Below are 18329 nucleotides of genomic sequence, written 5' to 3' on the forward strand. Positions count from 1 at the left end.
AGATTTTAAGGCTGTTATTTCAAATATTGAAAAAATTATTTGTAGACACAGTCAAGGTGATTATAATAGGTTTCTGCTTCCAAAGTGCCCCTTGTAGCATTGAGGAATAGTTTGATAAGCAAGACTTTGTGGTTATAGTTTTTCCCTTTTCCAGAGTTGGGACTTCCAAAGCTTTAGATCTAGAAACCTCCATAATTGTTCAACTTATTTTGTTCAAAGCTGAGTTCAGGCTGAGAGGAGAGGGTATGGAGATAAGACCCCAGGAAAGCTGGCTCATATTGCCAAAACTCACCAGAAAAGAATTTTTGCTAGAAAGTCAATTGAATACTTTACAGTGTAACTAGAATAGCCAAACAGATGGATATTCTTATTGGCCAGTCAATACCTTTTTATTTGACGAGTAAGCCAGGAAACCATATGGATACCTTAAGGTGGATTGATGAAGAATACAGTTGACTAAAGAGGAGACTGCACAAGCTATCCAGAATCTCCTGTCATACATCTGAAGCCTCCTTTAGTGTTCCTGGGTACATGCTGTCCCAGTATCACCTCCAGGTGCTTTTCTCAAGCATTCCAAGTTGCTTCTTGAGGTTTTCTAATGATATGAATACTCACTTTAAATGTCCCAAATTATTTCACCCCGAGGAAAGCCCATTTTTTTTCTGTTGATAAGCTAGTTTCTAATTTTGTTGAATCAAGGAGTTTCAGGCTTCTTCCAGTATTATGACAAAATTTGAATATATATTGTTGATAGGATTCTTCTAAGCCAGAGGAAGAAAGCTTAGATTGTCAAGATCTTAGTTATGTGAGTACTTATTGTGGCATAGTGGGAATAGAGACAAAAATTAAATCCCACAGAGCTATAGGATCTGCTTTGGAATGCTCTTATAATTAGATTTAAATATATTATATTTAATAATTATGCTTTCCTGGGTTTTCTTTGGAAGGAATGATGCTAAAGCTGAAACTTCAGTACTTTGGCCCCCTCATGCGAAGAGTTGACTCATTGGAAAAAGACTCTGATGCTGGGAGGGATTGGGGGCAGGAGGAGAAGGGGATGACAGAGGATGAGATGGCAGGATGGCATCAGTGACTCTATGGATGTGAGTCTGAGTGAACTCTGGGAGTTGGTGATGGACAGGGAGGCCTGGCATACTGTGATTCATAGGGTCGCAAATAGTCAGACAAGTCTGAGCAACTGAACTGAACTGAAATAAAAATGGTATACACGAAAAGTTGTTATGGTGTTATTTTAAGTAATTAATTTTTTCTTATGGATGGATAAAAGAACCAAATCTTATGGTATCCATTATCTAGTAAAAATGAAAACCATGTGGAAGAGTGAAAGGGAATAAACTTTCTTGGTTTTCTTTGTCAGTTGTTTGATTTTTTTTTTTAAAGGAGACTAATAATAGGTAGTGATTTGAATTACTCTTTGCTAAAGGTATCGAAAGAAGAACCTGATTTTTATAAGCAGGTAGACATTATTTTTAAAATTTTAATGTTCATGTGTCTCTGTGTCTTCAAGTGACCATTAATCTTTTAAGTTAGCAAAGTCACAGAAAACCACTACACCAAAATAAAGTAGTTATGAGTGTCTAGGAAGAATGAAAATGGTCATTTTTGTCTACTTAGACTGAAGTGAAAACTTCTGTTTTTGGTCACAGAAACTTTTATTTTTCACTTTGAATAATATAACTTTCTTTGCCAAAAAGGTAATTTTCCTATAAGGCTTATTTAGTTGTGCTTAATTTCCAAGATAGTTCTTGTGACATAGAAAATGTTTCCTAAATCAAATGACTAGCTATCAAGAGAAACTGTAAAGCTCAGGTGCTTGAGGATACAAATTTAAATGTCAATTGAGCAGGTGTTCTATAAAAAACTGTTTGATAAAATTTATGTTTTTGTAATTTAGAATAGAAATATATTCTTGTGATTTTTGTAGAATTATTACAGAGGGAATTATATAAAGGGATTCTATATAGTTCAGAGAAAAATGAAGCAATGAACAAATGAATGAGGAGTTAGAATTTGTCTTGTGTTTTATCTAGGATAACAGAGATCTAGGATAGGTCAAAGAAAATGTTCTGGATTTGGCCTCTCAGAAATATTGTGCTATTTTAGAGTTAAGGAAATACAATCTTACCTAGCTTGTGCACATAAGTAGAATAGAAAAAGTGAGCTTTTTTTTTTTTCACCTGCAGTGTAATGTTGCTACTGGAAAGGGTCTACAAATTTACATTGCTCTGAGATCTAATCTCAACTTTCAAGCTTCTGAATTTCCCATGGTTGGAATCACTAAAGTGTCAATAGGAGGTAGCTACTGAGAGATATATTTAATTCTCTCAGAAGGTCTTCATTTGTTTATTTAATTATTTTGTGAGTCAGGAATTAATTTTTTAAATTAGAGAATAATTACTTTACAATGTTGTGTGGCTTTCTGCCACACATATGAATCAACCATATATATACATATCTTCCCTCTTTAGCCTTCCTCCCATCCTCCCATCCCACCCCTCTAGGTCATCACAGGGCACCAGGCTAGATTTGAACTCTGATTCTGATGCTTACCAGCTATCTGACATTAGATAAATTACTTAACCTCTTTGTGCCTCTGTTTTTACATTAGTAAAACAAGGATAATAATGGTACCCACCTCACAGGGCAGTTGTAAACATTAAATTAACTGATACAGATAAAGTAATTAAAACAGAGCAAATGCTCATTAAATGTTAGGCACCATGATTTAAAGGGATAATTTTCAAGGAATTGATAATTACACAAAGCAATTATTTCACTTTGGGAGAAAATACTAATATATTTGGAAAAATTAGCAAAAAATTTGAGTGCAAAACAGTGTGGTGCAGGTTATAATACATACAGCACATGTATGAAGAATAAATCCATGGTGAGTTTGTAGGTGATTGAAGCATGGTGTGTTTCTGAGTGGGAGGAAGTTGGACTGTGGTTGGAAATGAGAACACAAGCAAAAACCTGAAAATAGGAAAAAATAAACAAGATTATTTTATGTGCAATACATTTTAACTATGGCCATATTTTGTTCTAATTCTTTCAGAGTTGAGAATCTCTGTATTGGGTTGGCCAAAAAGTTCATTCGGATTTCGCATATGTGGTTGCAGGAAACCTGAATGAACTTTTTGGCCAACCCAATAGTAAATATGATTCGGTATGTTTAAGTAACAAAACCATCTCTAAATACCTTATATTTAGTGTGATAAATTGTACCACACTGTATGTTTTAAGGTAAAATTTTAACATATGTGTGTCAAAATATGTATGTATACTATGATTACATTTGAGTTTCAAATGTGCCTTGTAAGAAAAGCAGGACATGTATTATTATTCCCACTTTACAAGTGAGGAAGCTGAGAATCAGAGTTTGTATTACTTGCTTCAAGTTTCACTGCTAGTAAGTAATAGAGATCAGATTAGCATCCAGGTCTTCTGGCTTTCAGTGTAATGTTGTTCTACTACAATATACTCATTGAATAACAGAAAGCTTAGTAAATGAGAAATAAGGACTGATTTTATGACACATGTTACATTTGATCTTTGTCAAGTAAGAAAAAAAATATAGGGTAAAAGTGCAGGTACTTTTACTTGTACAAACCTCAGGTATGATAAAAATAAATGGGCATCAGTTATTACTATACCTTTGAGATCCTATGGGCTTCCCACGTGGCGCTAGTGCGAAAGAACCTGCCTGCCAATGCAGGAGACATATGAGATGCAGGTTCAGTTCATGGATTGGGAAGATCCCCTGGAGGAGGGCATTGCAATCCACTCCAATATTCTTGCCTGGAGAATCCCATGGACAGATACAGTCCATAGGGTTGTAAAGAGTTGGACACGACTGAAGAGACTTATGCATGCAGAAATCTTTCAGGTTTTTGAAGGGATTGCAACATTAGAAGTGATATAGAAATTACATACATGTGGCAGATTCAGATAGAACTTGTATCCTAGCTTTTCTTTTTTTCAACATTATCATTTCCTCTGAGATAATGCACTTTTTGAAACACAGAATTAAGGAACAGACTACACTTCGACAAAAACTTGCTCATAAATATTATATTTCAGCCATAATCAAGCTGTTGCTATTTTAAGAAGAAAGCTTCCACTATAACATAAAAACCACTGTAAGTATATCTTTGGTATTCCTGTCAACATGCTAATAAAAGTAAAAAGCATAAAATATAACAAAGCTTATAACAAACTTCCACTCATAAATGCATACAACAAAATTTCTTACATATAGTTTATACAATATGCATAAATGTAAGTACTTCTTAAAATTTGCAATATCAACATTCAAATTTTTATTCAGAGACTCATTGCAGTTCATTGTGGTTCCAATAATGTGTGTAGAAAATAGATTCCCTTTCCTCTTTTTTAGATAAATTTTAAAGTATTTCTGTTATTATATGGTAGTGCCAGTCATCTGCTTTATTAAGGAAGGATGGCATCTTGTTTAGGGAGAGAGTACCCTAAAAGAATCTCAATGAGCAACAAAAACCCCACTATTCACTTTTGGAAGCCTAAGGCAGAAGCAGAAGAAAACTGGAGACAAACTAGCTTTTGATCAGGTTTACCTTCCTCAGTTTCCAGATTATACATTGAATGGAGATTTTAGGGCCATTTGGCTGAAGACTAGACTGTTCTAACATGTGATCATCTTCTTGAGGGAAAGAAATGGCCATACTTTCCTAGCCAATCAGTGCTACAAAGAAAGAGGGTGATAGTACATTTTATGTAGCTCCTGGCTCACTCCAGTTCTCATCTGTTAGCATGCATGCAAAGAAATATGTTAGGATCACTGAGAACTATTCGCTAAATTTGTATCTTAAAAAACTAGTTCTTACCCTTGGTAAAACTTTTATTTGAGAGGGAAAACTTTAATCTCAGATCTATTTTTTACAGTGCCAAGATACAAATTTTGTCCATCTTTAGGTGAAAGCTCAGAAAATCATTTATAATTTAGTTTATAGACTTGAATTGAATTTTAACACTAAAAATATCTTTAGGACTTCTAATAATGTGAATTCATAAATGAGATAAATTTATAGGTACACATTAAGTCAAATAAGTGTAAATTATTAATGGAAGTCCTTATTTTTATTGTGAATGTTTTGAGAAAATAGTGATTTGGGAATCATCAAAAATGGGCTTAAACTATTCTTTATATATTTCTTCTCCTTTTTCTGGCAAGGAGGTCTTCTTCTTGGGTACATAAGTCATGCTGGACAACGAATGCTTTCTAAATGTAGACAGCCTTCTCCTAAAGTTCCCCCCTGAAAAGAAATATAGTAGAGGGTCAAAGCAACAATTTGATGCAGCCAGAGACAAGGTTATGACCACTGACTTTTGCATTCTAAGGACAGAATCACAGGGTTTTGTTTCATTGTGTAAAAAATGAAGGTGAATGGTACGTTGAATATGATACGGCATGAAGCTGATCAAAAAGGCAGCTGTCACAACTATGATCATTCCTATCGCTTTTTTACGACTTGATAGATTTTTCTTCATTGATTTTTTTAGTAAGGTCAAAATGATCATTGTGTAACAGACAATTATAATAATGAAAGGAATGATAAATCCAAAAAATAATGACACATAATGCAAGACCAAGACATAATATTTAGCTTGGTTGTCCTGTGGAGGCTCAAAGCACTTGGTATTATTTTTCGCATCTTTGTAAGATTTGGACATTAAAAATGGAGAACTAGTCAAAATCACAAAAATCCAAATACCAACACACACAAACCTGGCTTTTTTCTGTGTAACCAAATTAATATTTTGGACTGGGAAAACAATTGCAATGCACCGGAAAAAGCTCATGGCTGTCATAAAGAAGATGCTACAATAGAGGTTGACATACAAGGCATAGGTGCTGAGGCGACACAAAAAGTCACCAAAGAGCCAAATGCCTTTGTGAACATAATAGACCACACGGAGAGGTAGTGTGCACACACACAGTAGATCAGCTACTGCTAAATTAATCATGTATACTTGGTAGGCTGACTTCTCATGATATGTTTTTATGAGGATATAGAGCACAAAGCCATTGCCAAAGAAGCCCACAACAGAGATCATAGAGTACAAGGTGGAATACACTTGATTTCGGAAATCATCAATAGTGTCATTGCATGCATTACTACTGGAAGAAGATACTGTCAGATTTCCAACTCCATCCATGTTTCTCTAGGAGAGTCTTCTTGGTGCCTGCAATGTATATAAAAGATCTTGTCAATTTTTGCTCTTCCATAAATTATAGGACGTACTAATGTTTCATTTTATAGTGTTGCTATGTATATATTTTTTGAAAACAGCAGGAAGCAAGAGTGGTGGGTGAATAAAAAGATATTCTTCTGGACTTTGCCCCCAGGAGAAGGGTTTGGGTCTTATGCTGCTAAGTCACTTCAGTCGTGTCTGACTCTGTGCGACCCCATAGACGGCAGCCCACCAGGCTCTCCTGTCCCTGGGATTCTCCAGACAATAACACTGGAGTGGGTTGCCATTTCCTTCTCCAATGCATGAAAGTGAAAAATGAAAGGGAAGTCGCTCAGTCGTGTCCGACCCTCAGCGACCCCATGGACTGCAGCCTTCCAGGCTCCTCCATCCATGGGATTTTCCAGGCAAGAGTACGGGCACCCAGAAATCTCCTTTCCCCCATTTCCTATCCATGTTTGCCTGATGAACTTCTTAATCTTTAAGACCTAGCTAAAAGAGCTATGCCTTATTTTAAGCCTTATTACTCCAGTGCTATCCTATAAATCTTCCTTTTAAAAGGGTTTGTTTTTTAGAGAAAAGTTTTAAAGACAGTAGTTTCATAAGTATAAGTATCTATCTTCTATCTATCTATCATCTCTTTCTTTATTAGAAGAGCTCTAGATTCTTTCTGAGAATAAAATCTGGATGAAAATGCTTAGTTTCCCCACAAAGAAGTCTTCCTAAGTAACAGCTTCTGGGTGATGCTTGTACCTAAGGAAAATAATTAAATTTGTTATCAGTGGAACTCACTCCTTGGGGGAGAATCTTAGTCTAGAACATGGTGGACTCTATTTAGAACCACAGAACACCAAGGCTGGGGAAACTTTATAAGCTATCTAGTTATTTTAATGAGGAAAAAAGGTGAAATACGTTTCCAAAATCCACACCTAAGTTAAGGCTCTGAGGAGAACTGCAGCATATACTTCCCTGGTGGCTCAGACGGTAAAGCGTCTGCCTATGATGCAGGAGACCCGGTTTGATTCCTGGGTGGGGAAGATCCCCTGGAGAAGGAAATGGCAACCTACTCCAGTACACTCACCTGGAAAATCCCATGGATGGAGGAGCCTGGTGGGCTACAGTCCATGGGGTCGCAAAGAGTCAGACACGACTGAGCGACTTCCCTTTCCCTTTCTGGGTGAGGAAATTGTTGTACTCGCTCATCCTTGTTCTCTTCTCAGAATCACATTCAAAGTCATACTGTTCAACAACACATGGTCATTTCTCTTATAGCAAGAGACTGTTGCTTGGTCTGGCCTAGTTCAGCTTTATCAGGGCAATAAATAAGCTCTAATCAGAAAGATATAGGGATGAGATAGTGCAGAAGTAGTGATTTCCTATGTTCCTCCATAGTCTTCTCTTTTATTCTTTAAGGAGATGGGAACAACTCATCAATTTATAATATGGTAGATAATCTTTGGTTGAAATATGATTTGTTGGCCTGTTACACAGCTCTTTCTCCCTGGTAAGAGAAGGGTTAGGGTTTGTAAAGTGGGAAGATTGCTTCAGCATGCAAGAACTGCTGGCAATGAAAGAGACTGAATTAGTCTCTGTGTCAAGGATACATATACAGGGAGCTATGGTTGTGGTTGTAGGTGGGATATAACTTTTCAGGTTTACTACTGCTAACAATTATACTTGCTGTGAGGGTATGTCATCTATTCATTTGTCCATCTATTTTTTCCTTTCATTCAAAATGTCAATTTTGGGAGTTCCCTGGTTTCCTAGTGGTTAGTATTCCAGGCTTTCACTGAGGTGGCCTGGGTGCAATCCCTGGTTGGAGAACTGAGATCCCACAAGCTTTGCAGTGTGGCCAAAAAAAGTCATTATTTTCCACCAAGCAATGTTGATATACAGTAAAAAAAATTGAAGGTGAATCATTCTGAGGGTATATAACTAAGATCACAGAGAAAAATTAGTTCATTATTCTCAACCTATGCATTATTTCTCAGTTTGCTTTCCACTTAACCTGCCTCTTTCACCATCAATTTTCTGAATTCAGGTGCAATTGTGGAAGAAAGAGAATCTCTGTAAACTTATTCTAGCTAGCCCTGTATTGGGTTTTCTCCAAATCAGGCAGTGTTAGCCTGTGAGGCACTAGATGGTGCTGTTGAGATTTTTGATATCAATTCAGTTCAGTTCAGTCACTCAGTCATGTCCTACTCTTTGTGACCCCATGAATCTCAGCACTCCAGGCCTCCCTGTCCATCACCAACTCCCGGAGTTCACTCAGACTCATGTCCATTGAGTCAGTGATGCCATCCAGCCATCTCATCCTCTGTCGTCCCCTTCTCCTCCTGCCCCCAATCCCTCCCAGCATCAGAGTCTTTTCCAATGAGTCAACCCTTCGCATGAGGTGGCCAAAGTACTGGAGTTTCAGCTTTAGCATCATTCCTTCGAAAGAAATCCCAGGGCTGATCTCCTTCAGAATGGACTGGTTGGATCTCCTTGCAGTCCAAGGAACTCTCAAGAGTCTTCTCCAACACCACAGTTCAAAAGCATCAGTTCTTCAGCGCTCAGCTTTCTTCACAGTCCAACTCTCACATCCATACATGACACTGGAAAAACCATAGCCTTGACTAGACGGACCTTTGTTGGCAAAGTAATGTCTCTGCTTTTCAACATGCTATCTAGGTTGGTCATAACTTTTCTTCCAAGGAGTAAGCGTCTTTTAATTACATGGCTGCAGTCACCATCTGCAGTGATTTTGGACCCCCCAAAATAAAGTCTGACACTGTTTCCACTGTTTCCCCATCTATTTCCCATGAAGTGATGGGACCAGATGCCATGATCTTCGTTTTCTGAATGTTGAGCTTTAAGCCAACTTTTTCACTCTCCTCTTTCACCTTCATCAAGAGGCTTTTTAGTTCCTCTTCACTTTCTGCCATAAGGGTGGTGTCATCTGCCTTTTTAAAAAATAACCACATTTGAAAGGTATCAAATAATTACCATCTGTCCTTTCTACCACCACTAACACTCACTATATTCTACTACAAACTCTTTCCAAAATAATTCTCTATACATTATAGCTTCCAATTATTTCATATTACTTCTCTAAAAATCTTCAATGGTCTTTCAGTGCCTTCAAAATAAAATCCAGACTTCTTGGCCTGATATTTAAGCCTCTTGGAAGAACCCCTGGAGGAGGGCATGGAAGCCCACGCCAGTATTCTTGCCTGTAGAATCTGATAGAGAGAGGAGCCTGGCGGGCTACAGTCCATATGGTCGCAGAGTCAGATACGACTGAAATGACTTAGTGCGCACGTGTGCGCACGTGCGTGCGTGCACACACACACACACACAGAGTCTGGTTGCAATTGAACTTTCCTAGCTTCTTTCTACTTCTCCCTTTTTGTTCACCCTATATTTCAATAAACAACTACTTTACTATATCAGGGACATGAGCTATATGTTTTCCCGCCTATCTGTCTTTTTTCATGGTATTTCTTTTTCATGAAATGACCTTTTCTCCATCTATGTGTGTGCAAAAGGTACCCATCTTTCAGCTCTTCTTGACCTTCATGACAAAGCCTTCCTTTAGCCTCCTTCCAAGGTAATTTCTATCTTTCCTCTTCTAGGGAACTTAAAATCTGTCTTTCAGATCAGTAGTGTGTATGTGTTTGTTATCTTCCCTCATAGACTTTCTGATTGATATATAAAGGGCTCACACAGGGCCAAAATATATGTACTTTGCTCACAAATATTAATAAAATGAATGAGTAAATGAATGACAGAGTAAATTTATCATTTGAAAGTATTGTTTATCATTCTAAATCACTGAAAGTTATCTTTTCACTCCAATATTATTTAAAACTTTCCCAACCTCAGAGTGAATCTGTTAAGTTGCTTCCTAAAGTACTAAGAAAGGCACTAAATCATAAGGTTAACTATAATATTAAAACACACATATCTTTACAGAGATTAATTATTTGTTTTACTTGTCTGTTAAATATTATCTTTACAGAGATTAATCATTTGTTTTACTTGTCTGTTAAACATTATAAATAATTTTGAAATTCTCAGGTGTTTGAATGAAAGATGCCAAATAAAATGGATAAATTAATAAAAAAAAAGAAATAGGTCACTCTAGTACCATTAATAAATTTATTGGTCATTACTAAAAAAGCTTTCCTTGTACTTTTGATATTTAGATTTGACTGCTTATTTATAACTAAGTCAAGCTATTGACTTATATTAGGTCAAAAAAAGAAAATTTTAAAACTTTCAAACAAGTAATGAATCCTAGAAGGTTAGAGATAATTTAGTTCAAGCTACTCATTTTGCAGATGATGGTTTTACTTATCTTAAACAACATTTGATTAATTTTTATAGAATTTACTGTGATCTCCTAATAATGATATCCACACTATATGGAAACAGGGATGCTTAAGGATGCATCTCTGCATTTGAGCAGCTCATAGAATGCTGGGGGAGAGGAGTGATAGCTCAGAAGTATGAACAAGTTATAGTACAGTATGGTAAGAACTGTCTTAGCACAAAGCGAATGGGCTATTAGTTGATTCATATATACAAACAATAGGGACTTCCCAAGTGCTTAGTGGTAAAGAATCTGCCTGCCAATACCAGAGATGCAGGTTTGATCCCTGAGCTGGGATGATCTCCTGGAGTAAGAAATGGTAACCCACTCCAGTATTCTTGCATGGAAAATCCATGGACAGAGGAGCCTGGTAGGCTACAGTTCATGGGGTTGCAAAGAGTCAGACATGACTGAGCACGTATGCAAACATATACAGGCAATAAACATAAATGAAATTAATATTTAGTGCAGATGATGAAGGAAGTTACTTTGTTAAGATAAGTAGTGAATTGAAAAACAAGATTTATTTAGAAAATAGAGCCATACCTCTTTCTGGCACTGCAGTACCCTTCACAAATGTTCTTGGCTAGTGGTCAGCACTTCTTATGATATAATATCAGATGAAGCCTAAGCTGAAATCATAAGATTGAAAAGTAAGTTAATGACTTTAGAAGCAGTCCAGAGGGTCATGGGAGCTTAGCAGCCTTAATCACAGGGTGTGTGATGGGACATCATAGCTTTACTGACAGATTTAGAGCTAGTTATTGGATTCCATGTATCCTCGTTTCCACTCCACTCATTTTTACATCCTTAGGGGAAAATTTAAAATAAAGACCAGGGCTGATTACATATGTCTGCTGCTCTATTAATAGTTTCTGTATCTAGAGATGAACACAGTATTATAAAAATTCTCTTCTATGAAACCATGGTATTTTCCCTATTTTCTCTTCTAAATAGCTCTTTATAAAGTTCCAAGGAGAAATAACTTTGAACTTCATATCCAAGCATCTAGTCTGCTAGGAAGAGAAATTAGGACTTGAAAAATATCAAGTATGTCTGCCTGTGATGGCTTAGGGACAGTTTTCCTGGGATGAATGATGATTTATAAGACTTTGGGCTCTTTTCCCTAAAAATTCATAATAGTTATGGACAATCATCAATTTGGCATATATTATATACCTTTGGATATCAACTGTTTTATAGTTTGTATAGTTAACTTTTCATGAGTGTATGTATCTTCAACTAAACTATCAGAAAATCTAAGAAAGTATAGAAAATCTCCAAGAAATGAACAAAGAAGGGCTTTCTTAAAACCGTAGCAGCCTGAATACTTGTTTCCTAAATTTGTGTTGCCCTATGGCAACTTTCATCCCTATATGCAAGGACCCCAGAGGCTGGCCATTTTTCTTTTCTTTGTGGCCTGTCAACAAAATAAACATATTTCTCCAATTAATCCTTCAGTCCAGTTCAGTTCAGTTGCTCAGTCATGTCCGACTCTCTGTGACCCCATGGACTGCAGCATGCCAGGCCTCCCTGTCCATCACCAACTCCCGGAGCCTACTCAAACTCATGTCTATCATGTTGGTGATGCCATCCAACTATCTCATTCTCTGTCATCTCCTTCTCCTCCCACCTTCAATCTTTACCAGCATCAGGGTCTTTTCCAGTGAGTCAGTTCTTCTTATCAGGTGGCTAAACTATTGGCTACAGCATCAGTCCTTCCAATGAATATTCAAGACTGATTTCCTTTAGAATTCACTGGTTGGATCTCCTTACAGTCCAAGGGACTCTCAAGAGTCTTTGCCAACACCACAGTTCAAAAGCATAAATTCTTTGGCTCTCAGCTTTCTTTATAGTCCAACCCTCACATTCATACGTGACTACTGGAAAAACCACAGCTTTGACTAGATGGACCTTAGCAAGTTTAAAATAGGTTGGAACTTTCCAAAGGAACTCTACTGAAAAACAGGAAAATCAAAATGAAAATAAAGAAAATGCAAAATATGAAACAGTTTAAAAAGTAGGAATCTGAACCCACAGCTATGATATTGATGTTTGAGTCCACCACATATTCAGATAATCATTTTTCAAATATTCTCCAATTTCTTCTCTCTCGCAGAATTTTCCTTTCATCCCCAGGCAAGGAGTTGACATAAGTAAGCTTCTACTAGCAGTCTGGAGGAAGTAAGCATTGCAGGTGGGAAGTTACTCAAACAGAGTTGGCTTTTATATTTTGTTATTCAGGCATTAAAACTTCTTTGGGGATTTAGCTTATCCTGGGGCTCTTTAATCAATAAAGATACTGACTGACTATTTAATAAAAATAACCTTTCTAATCCAGGAATTATATGATTCCAGTAATTTTCTTTAGGTGAAAATTAACTTTGGCTCTGTCACAGTTTTGTGTTTAGACAAAGCTTATATTTCTCCCCAGTGTGGAAAGAGAAAGTTTTTGAATTTCTAAGACCCATCTATGAGAAGTGTACTTTTACCAGGCTAATGTACTAATTGTCCAAGTTTATGGTAGCTGTACAACTACAATTTAGCCTTCTCTCTGTACATGGACAAGTGAGTAAAGGTCACATTGCCTGGGCAACAATGTAATGTTTCCTGAAGTTTGGGATTTTGAAGTGTCTTCCATGGTTCCTTTAGAAATTTCCTTTAGAAATTCTGAGTTTGCATATAGTAGACATTCAATACTCTTATGCTTTGCCCCTCTTTTCTTTTTGTTTACTTGAGAACTCTTGTCTCTGACATCAGCTTCTGCCAAAATTGGATTCTACCATTCTTGTCTGGGTGATTGGGTGAGGGAAGATGAGGCAATAAAGTAAATGTGTGGATATATAACTTTTGGGTTCAATTATTTATTTCAGGAGGTACTCAAATTTTTATTTGGCTCCTCTAGTACATGTATATCTATCTATCTATCTGTCTATCAGTTTATCTATCTATCTTCATTATCATCATCATCTATCTACTCTCCTTGCATCAGCCCTTAGCCTCCATTGATCTGTAACCTGGTCAAGCTTCAGTGAACAAGTAAGTAGGAGTTCCCAAAGATAACCCGAGAATCAGTTCAGTTCAGTTCAGTCGCTCAGTCGTGTCCGACTCTTTGCGACCCCATGAATCGCAGCACTCCAGGCCTCCCTGTCCATCACCAACTCCCGGAGTTCACACAGACTCATGTGCATCGAGTCAGTGATGCCATCCAGCCATCTCATCCTCTGTCATCCCCTTCTCCTCCTGCCCCCAATCCCTCCCAGCACCAGAGTCTTTTCCAGTGAGTCAACTCTTCACATGAGGTGGCCAAAGTACTGGAGTTTCAGCTTTAGCATCATTCCTTCCAAAGAACACCCAGGACTGATCTCCTTCAGAATGGACTGGTTGGATCTCCCTGCAGTCCAAGGGACTGTCAAGAGTCTTCTCCAACACCACAGTTCAAAAGCATCAATTCTTCGGCACTCAGCTTTCTTCACAGTCCAACTCTCACATCCATATATAACCACTGGAAAAACCTGAGAATATAAGGTCCCGATTCATATACCATACCCTTTATTTTTGCTGCAATAAAACTATTTATGAATGAGTATGACTTATATACTGTTGTGCCTTCTAAGTGTGGCCCAGGTAGAGCTAGTGATCCGTAGCATCCTCAGATAGTCCCCAGGCTAGTATCTTCTATTAAATGAAAATAGTAACCGTGCCTCTTTTTTGCTTATATTAAAAAAAAAGCCATTCCTGATCCAATTTAATATTTCTTTCCTTTGAAGTCCTACATTATTTTGTTTGTACTTTCCTTGATAATTTTTACTGATTGTTTCATGTCATACTCATCTCTGTGGTTATCCAATTTAAACTTCACTGTTCTTTCTACTGGGCAGTCCCACTAGCCTTAAAGGGCAAAAACCAAGTATTCTTTATTTTTCATCTTAGAAAAAAAGAGCAAATAAGTTAAGAGATTTACAGCTTCAATAAAGAGGAACCAGACATAAGTTGTTTGTGAACTTGATTTAAGACTTCTAGGTGTTCCCTGAGTTTCTCTCAGGTGAACATCTGAGAGAAAGTATCACTTCATTCCTCTTTGAATATATCAGCTGTGCTCAGGATACAGGTTTCTTCAGGCCCTCTAAAGGTAGCACAACAGTTTTAACTTTGATAGTGGTTTCTAAACTAAGTGCTAATTTTGCAGTGTAAAGTTACTGGACTTTCTAGGGCTCAAAGGTCTTTTTTTTTTCTCTTGACCTTACCCGCTTTGTTTTCTAACAAATAACAACATATTCTGGCAGTATGGTCACCATTCTTCATAGCCTGCAAGGGAGAAACTGCTTAAGTCTTCTTTGTTGGTCCCTTTTATTTTATTTTTTTTTTAAATACAAATGTATTCATTTTAATTGGAGGCTAATTACTTTACAATATTGTATTGGTTTTGCCACACACTAACATGAATCCTCCACTGGTGGACATATGTTCCCCATCCTGAACCCCCCTCCCACCTCCCTCCTCATACCATCCCTCTGGGACATCCCAGTGCACCAGCCCTGAGCATTCTGTATCATACATCAAACCTGGATTGGCGATTCGTTTCACATATGATATTATACATATTTCAGTGCCATTCTCCCAAATCATCCCACCTTCGCCCTCTCTCACAGAGTCCAAAAGACTGTTCTATACATCTGTGTCACTTGCTGTCTCGCATACAAGGTTATCGTTACCATCTTTCTAAATTCCATATATATGCATTAGTATACTGTATTGGCGGAGAAGGCAATGGCACCCAACTCCATTACTCTTGCCTGGAGAATCCCATGGATGGAGGAGCCTGGTGGGCTGCAGTCCATGGGGTCACGAAGAGTGGGACATGACTGAGCGACTTGACTTTCACTTTTCACTTCCATGCATTGGGGAAGGAAATGGCAACCCACTCCAGTGTTCTTGACTGGAGAATCCCAGGGGTGGTGGAGCCTTTTGGGCTGCCATCTATGGGGTTGCACAGAGTCGGACACGACTGAAGCGACTTAGCAGCAGCAGCAGCAGCATACTGTATTGGTGTTTTTCTTTCTGGCTTACTTCACTCTGTATAATTGGCTCCAGTTTCATCCACCTCATCAAAGCTGATTCAAATGATTTCTTTTTAATGGCTGAGTAATACTCCATTGTGTATATGTACCACAGCTTTCTTATCCATTCATCTGCTGATGGACATCTAGGTTGCTTCCATGTCCTGGCTATTATAAACAGTGCTGCGATGAACATTGGGGTACACATGTCTCTTTCAATTCTGGTTTCCTCAGTGTGTATGCCCAGCAGTGGGATTGCTGGATCATAAGGCAGTTCTATTTCCAGTTTTTTAAGGAATCTCCACACTGTTCTCCATAGTGGCTGTACTAGTTTGCATTCCCACCAACAGTGTAAGAGGGTTCCCTTTTCTCCACACCCTCTCCAGCATTTATTGCGTGTAGACTTTTGGATCACAGACATTCTGACTGGTGTGAAATGGTACCTCATTGTGGTTTTGATTTGCATTTCTCTGATAATGAGTGATATTGAGCATCTTTTCATGTGTTTGTTAGCCATCTGTATGTCTTTTTTGGAGAAATGTCTATTTAGTTCTTTGGCCCATTTTTTGATTGGGTCATTTATTTTTCTGGAGTTGAGCTGTAGGAGTTGCTTGTGTATTTTTGACATTAGTTGTTTGTCAGTTGCTTCATTTGCTATTATTTTCTCCCATTCTGAAGGCTGTCTTTTCACCTTGCTTAGAGTTTCCTTTGTTGTGCAGAAGTTTTTAAGTTTAATTAGGTCCCATTTGTTTATTTTTGCTTTTATTTCCAATATTCTGGGAGGTGGGTCATAGAGGATGCTGCTGTGATGTATGTCGGAGAGTGTTTTGCCTATGTTCTCCTCTAGGAGTTTTATAGTTTCTGGTCTTACTTTGAGATCTTTAATCCATTTTGAGTTTATTTTTGTGTATGGTGTTAGAAAGTGTTCTTGTTTCATTCTTTTACATGTGGTTGACAAGTTTTCCCAGCACCACTTGTTAAAGAGATTGTCTTTAATCCATTGTATATTCTTGCCTCCTTTGTCAAAGATAAGGTGTCCATAGGTGTGTGGATTTATCTCTGGGCTTTCTATTTTGTTCCATTGATCTATATTTCTGTCTTTGTGCCAGTACCATACTGTCTTGATGACTGTGGCTTTGTAGTAGAGCCTGATGTCAGCAAGGTTGATTCCTCCAGTTCCATTCTTCTTTCTCAAGTTTGCTTTGGCTATTCGAGGTTTTTTGTATTTCCATACAAATTGTGAAATTATTTGTTCTAGCTCTGTGACAAATACTGTTGGTAGCTTGATAGGGATTGCATTGAATCTATAGATTGCTTTGGATAGTATACTCATTTTCACTATATTGATTTTTCTGATCCATGAACATGGTATATTTCTCCATCTATTAGTGTCCTCTTTGATTTCTTTCACCAGTGTTTTATAGTTTTCTATATATAGGTCTTTAGTTTCTTTAGGTAGATATATTCTTTTTTTTTCCCAGTATGTTTTTAAATTTTTATTCCTTTATTTCTCATGTGTTCCCCATCCTGAACCCTCCTTCCTCCTCCCTCCCCATACCATCCCTCTGGGTCGTCCCAGTGCACCAGCCCCAAGCATCCAGCATCGTGCATTGAACCTGGACTGGCATCTCATTTCATACATGACATTTCACATGTTTCAATGCCATTCTCCCAAATCTTCCCACCTTCTCCCTCTCCCACAGAGTCCATAAGCCTGTTCTATACATCAGTGTCTCTTTTGCTGTCTCGTATACAGGGTTATCGTTACCATCTTTCTAAATTCCATATATATGCGTTAGTGTACTGTATTGGTGTTTTTCCTTCTGGCTTACTTCACTCTGTATAATAGGCTCCAGTTTCATCCACCTCATTAGAACTGATTCAAATGTATTCTTTTTAATGGCTGAGTAATACTCCATTGTGTATATGTACCACAGCTTTCTTATCCATTCATCTGCTGATGGACATCTAGGTTGCTTCCATGTCCTGGCTATTATAAACAGTGCTGCGATGAAAAACTCTCACTATTTGCAGATGACATGATCCTCTACATAGAAAACCCTAAAGACTCCACAAGAAAATTACTAGAACTAATCAATGATTATAGTAAAGTTGCAGGATATAAAATCAACACACAGAAATCCCTTGCATTCCTATACACTAATAATAAGAAAACAGACAGAGAAATTAAGGAAACAATTCCATTCACCATTGCAACGAAAAGAATAAAATACTTAGGAGTATATCTACCTAAAGAAACTAAAGACCAATATATAGAAAACTATAAAACACTGGTGAAAGAAATCAAAGAGGACATTAATAGATGGACAAATATACCATGTTCATGGATTGGAAGAATCAATATAGTGAAAATGAGTATACTACCCAAAGCAATTTATAGATTCAATGCAATCCCTATCAAGCTACCAACAGTATTCTTCACAGAGCTAGAACAAATAATTTCACAATTTGTATGGAAATACAAAAAACCTCGAATAGCCAAAGCGATCTTGAGAAAGAAAAATGGAACTGGAGGAATCAACCTACCTGACTTCAGGCTCTACTATAAAGCCACAGTTATCAAGACAGTATGGTACTGGCACAAAGACAGAAATATAGATCAATGGGACAAAATAGAAAGCCCAGAGATAAATCCACGCACA

At 37.5% G+C, this 18329-nt stretch overlaps 1 protein-coding gene across 1 annotated transcript in view; it reads right to left on the bottom strand.

Moving 5' to 3' along the window:
- Positions 1-4077: 4077 nt before the first annotated feature.
- Positions 4078-18329, bottom strand: part of CYSLTR1 (cysteinyl leukotriene receptor 1) — a 59417-nt gene continuing 45165 nt past the window's right edge. The window contains exons 3-4 of the mRNA XM_086388523.1: positions 11153-11238; positions 4078-6243 (exon numbers count right to left, since the gene is read on the bottom strand). Of these exons, the coding sequence (XP_086244649.1) occupies positions 5194-6216 (1023 nt within the window). The 5' untranslated portion in view covers positions 6217-6243; positions 11153-11238 and the 3' untranslated portion in view covers positions 4078-5193. The remainder of the gene's footprint in view (positions 6244-11152; positions 11239-18329) is intronic.

Source organism: Bos grunniens, chromosome X, assembly GCF_055505025.1.
Source record: "Bos grunniens cultivar Pamir isolate PY7600 chromosome X, Bosgru_T2T1.0, whole genome shotgun sequence".
Classification (NCBI taxonomy): Eukaryota; Metazoa; Chordata; class Mammalia; order Artiodactyla; family Bovidae; genus Bos; species Bos grunniens.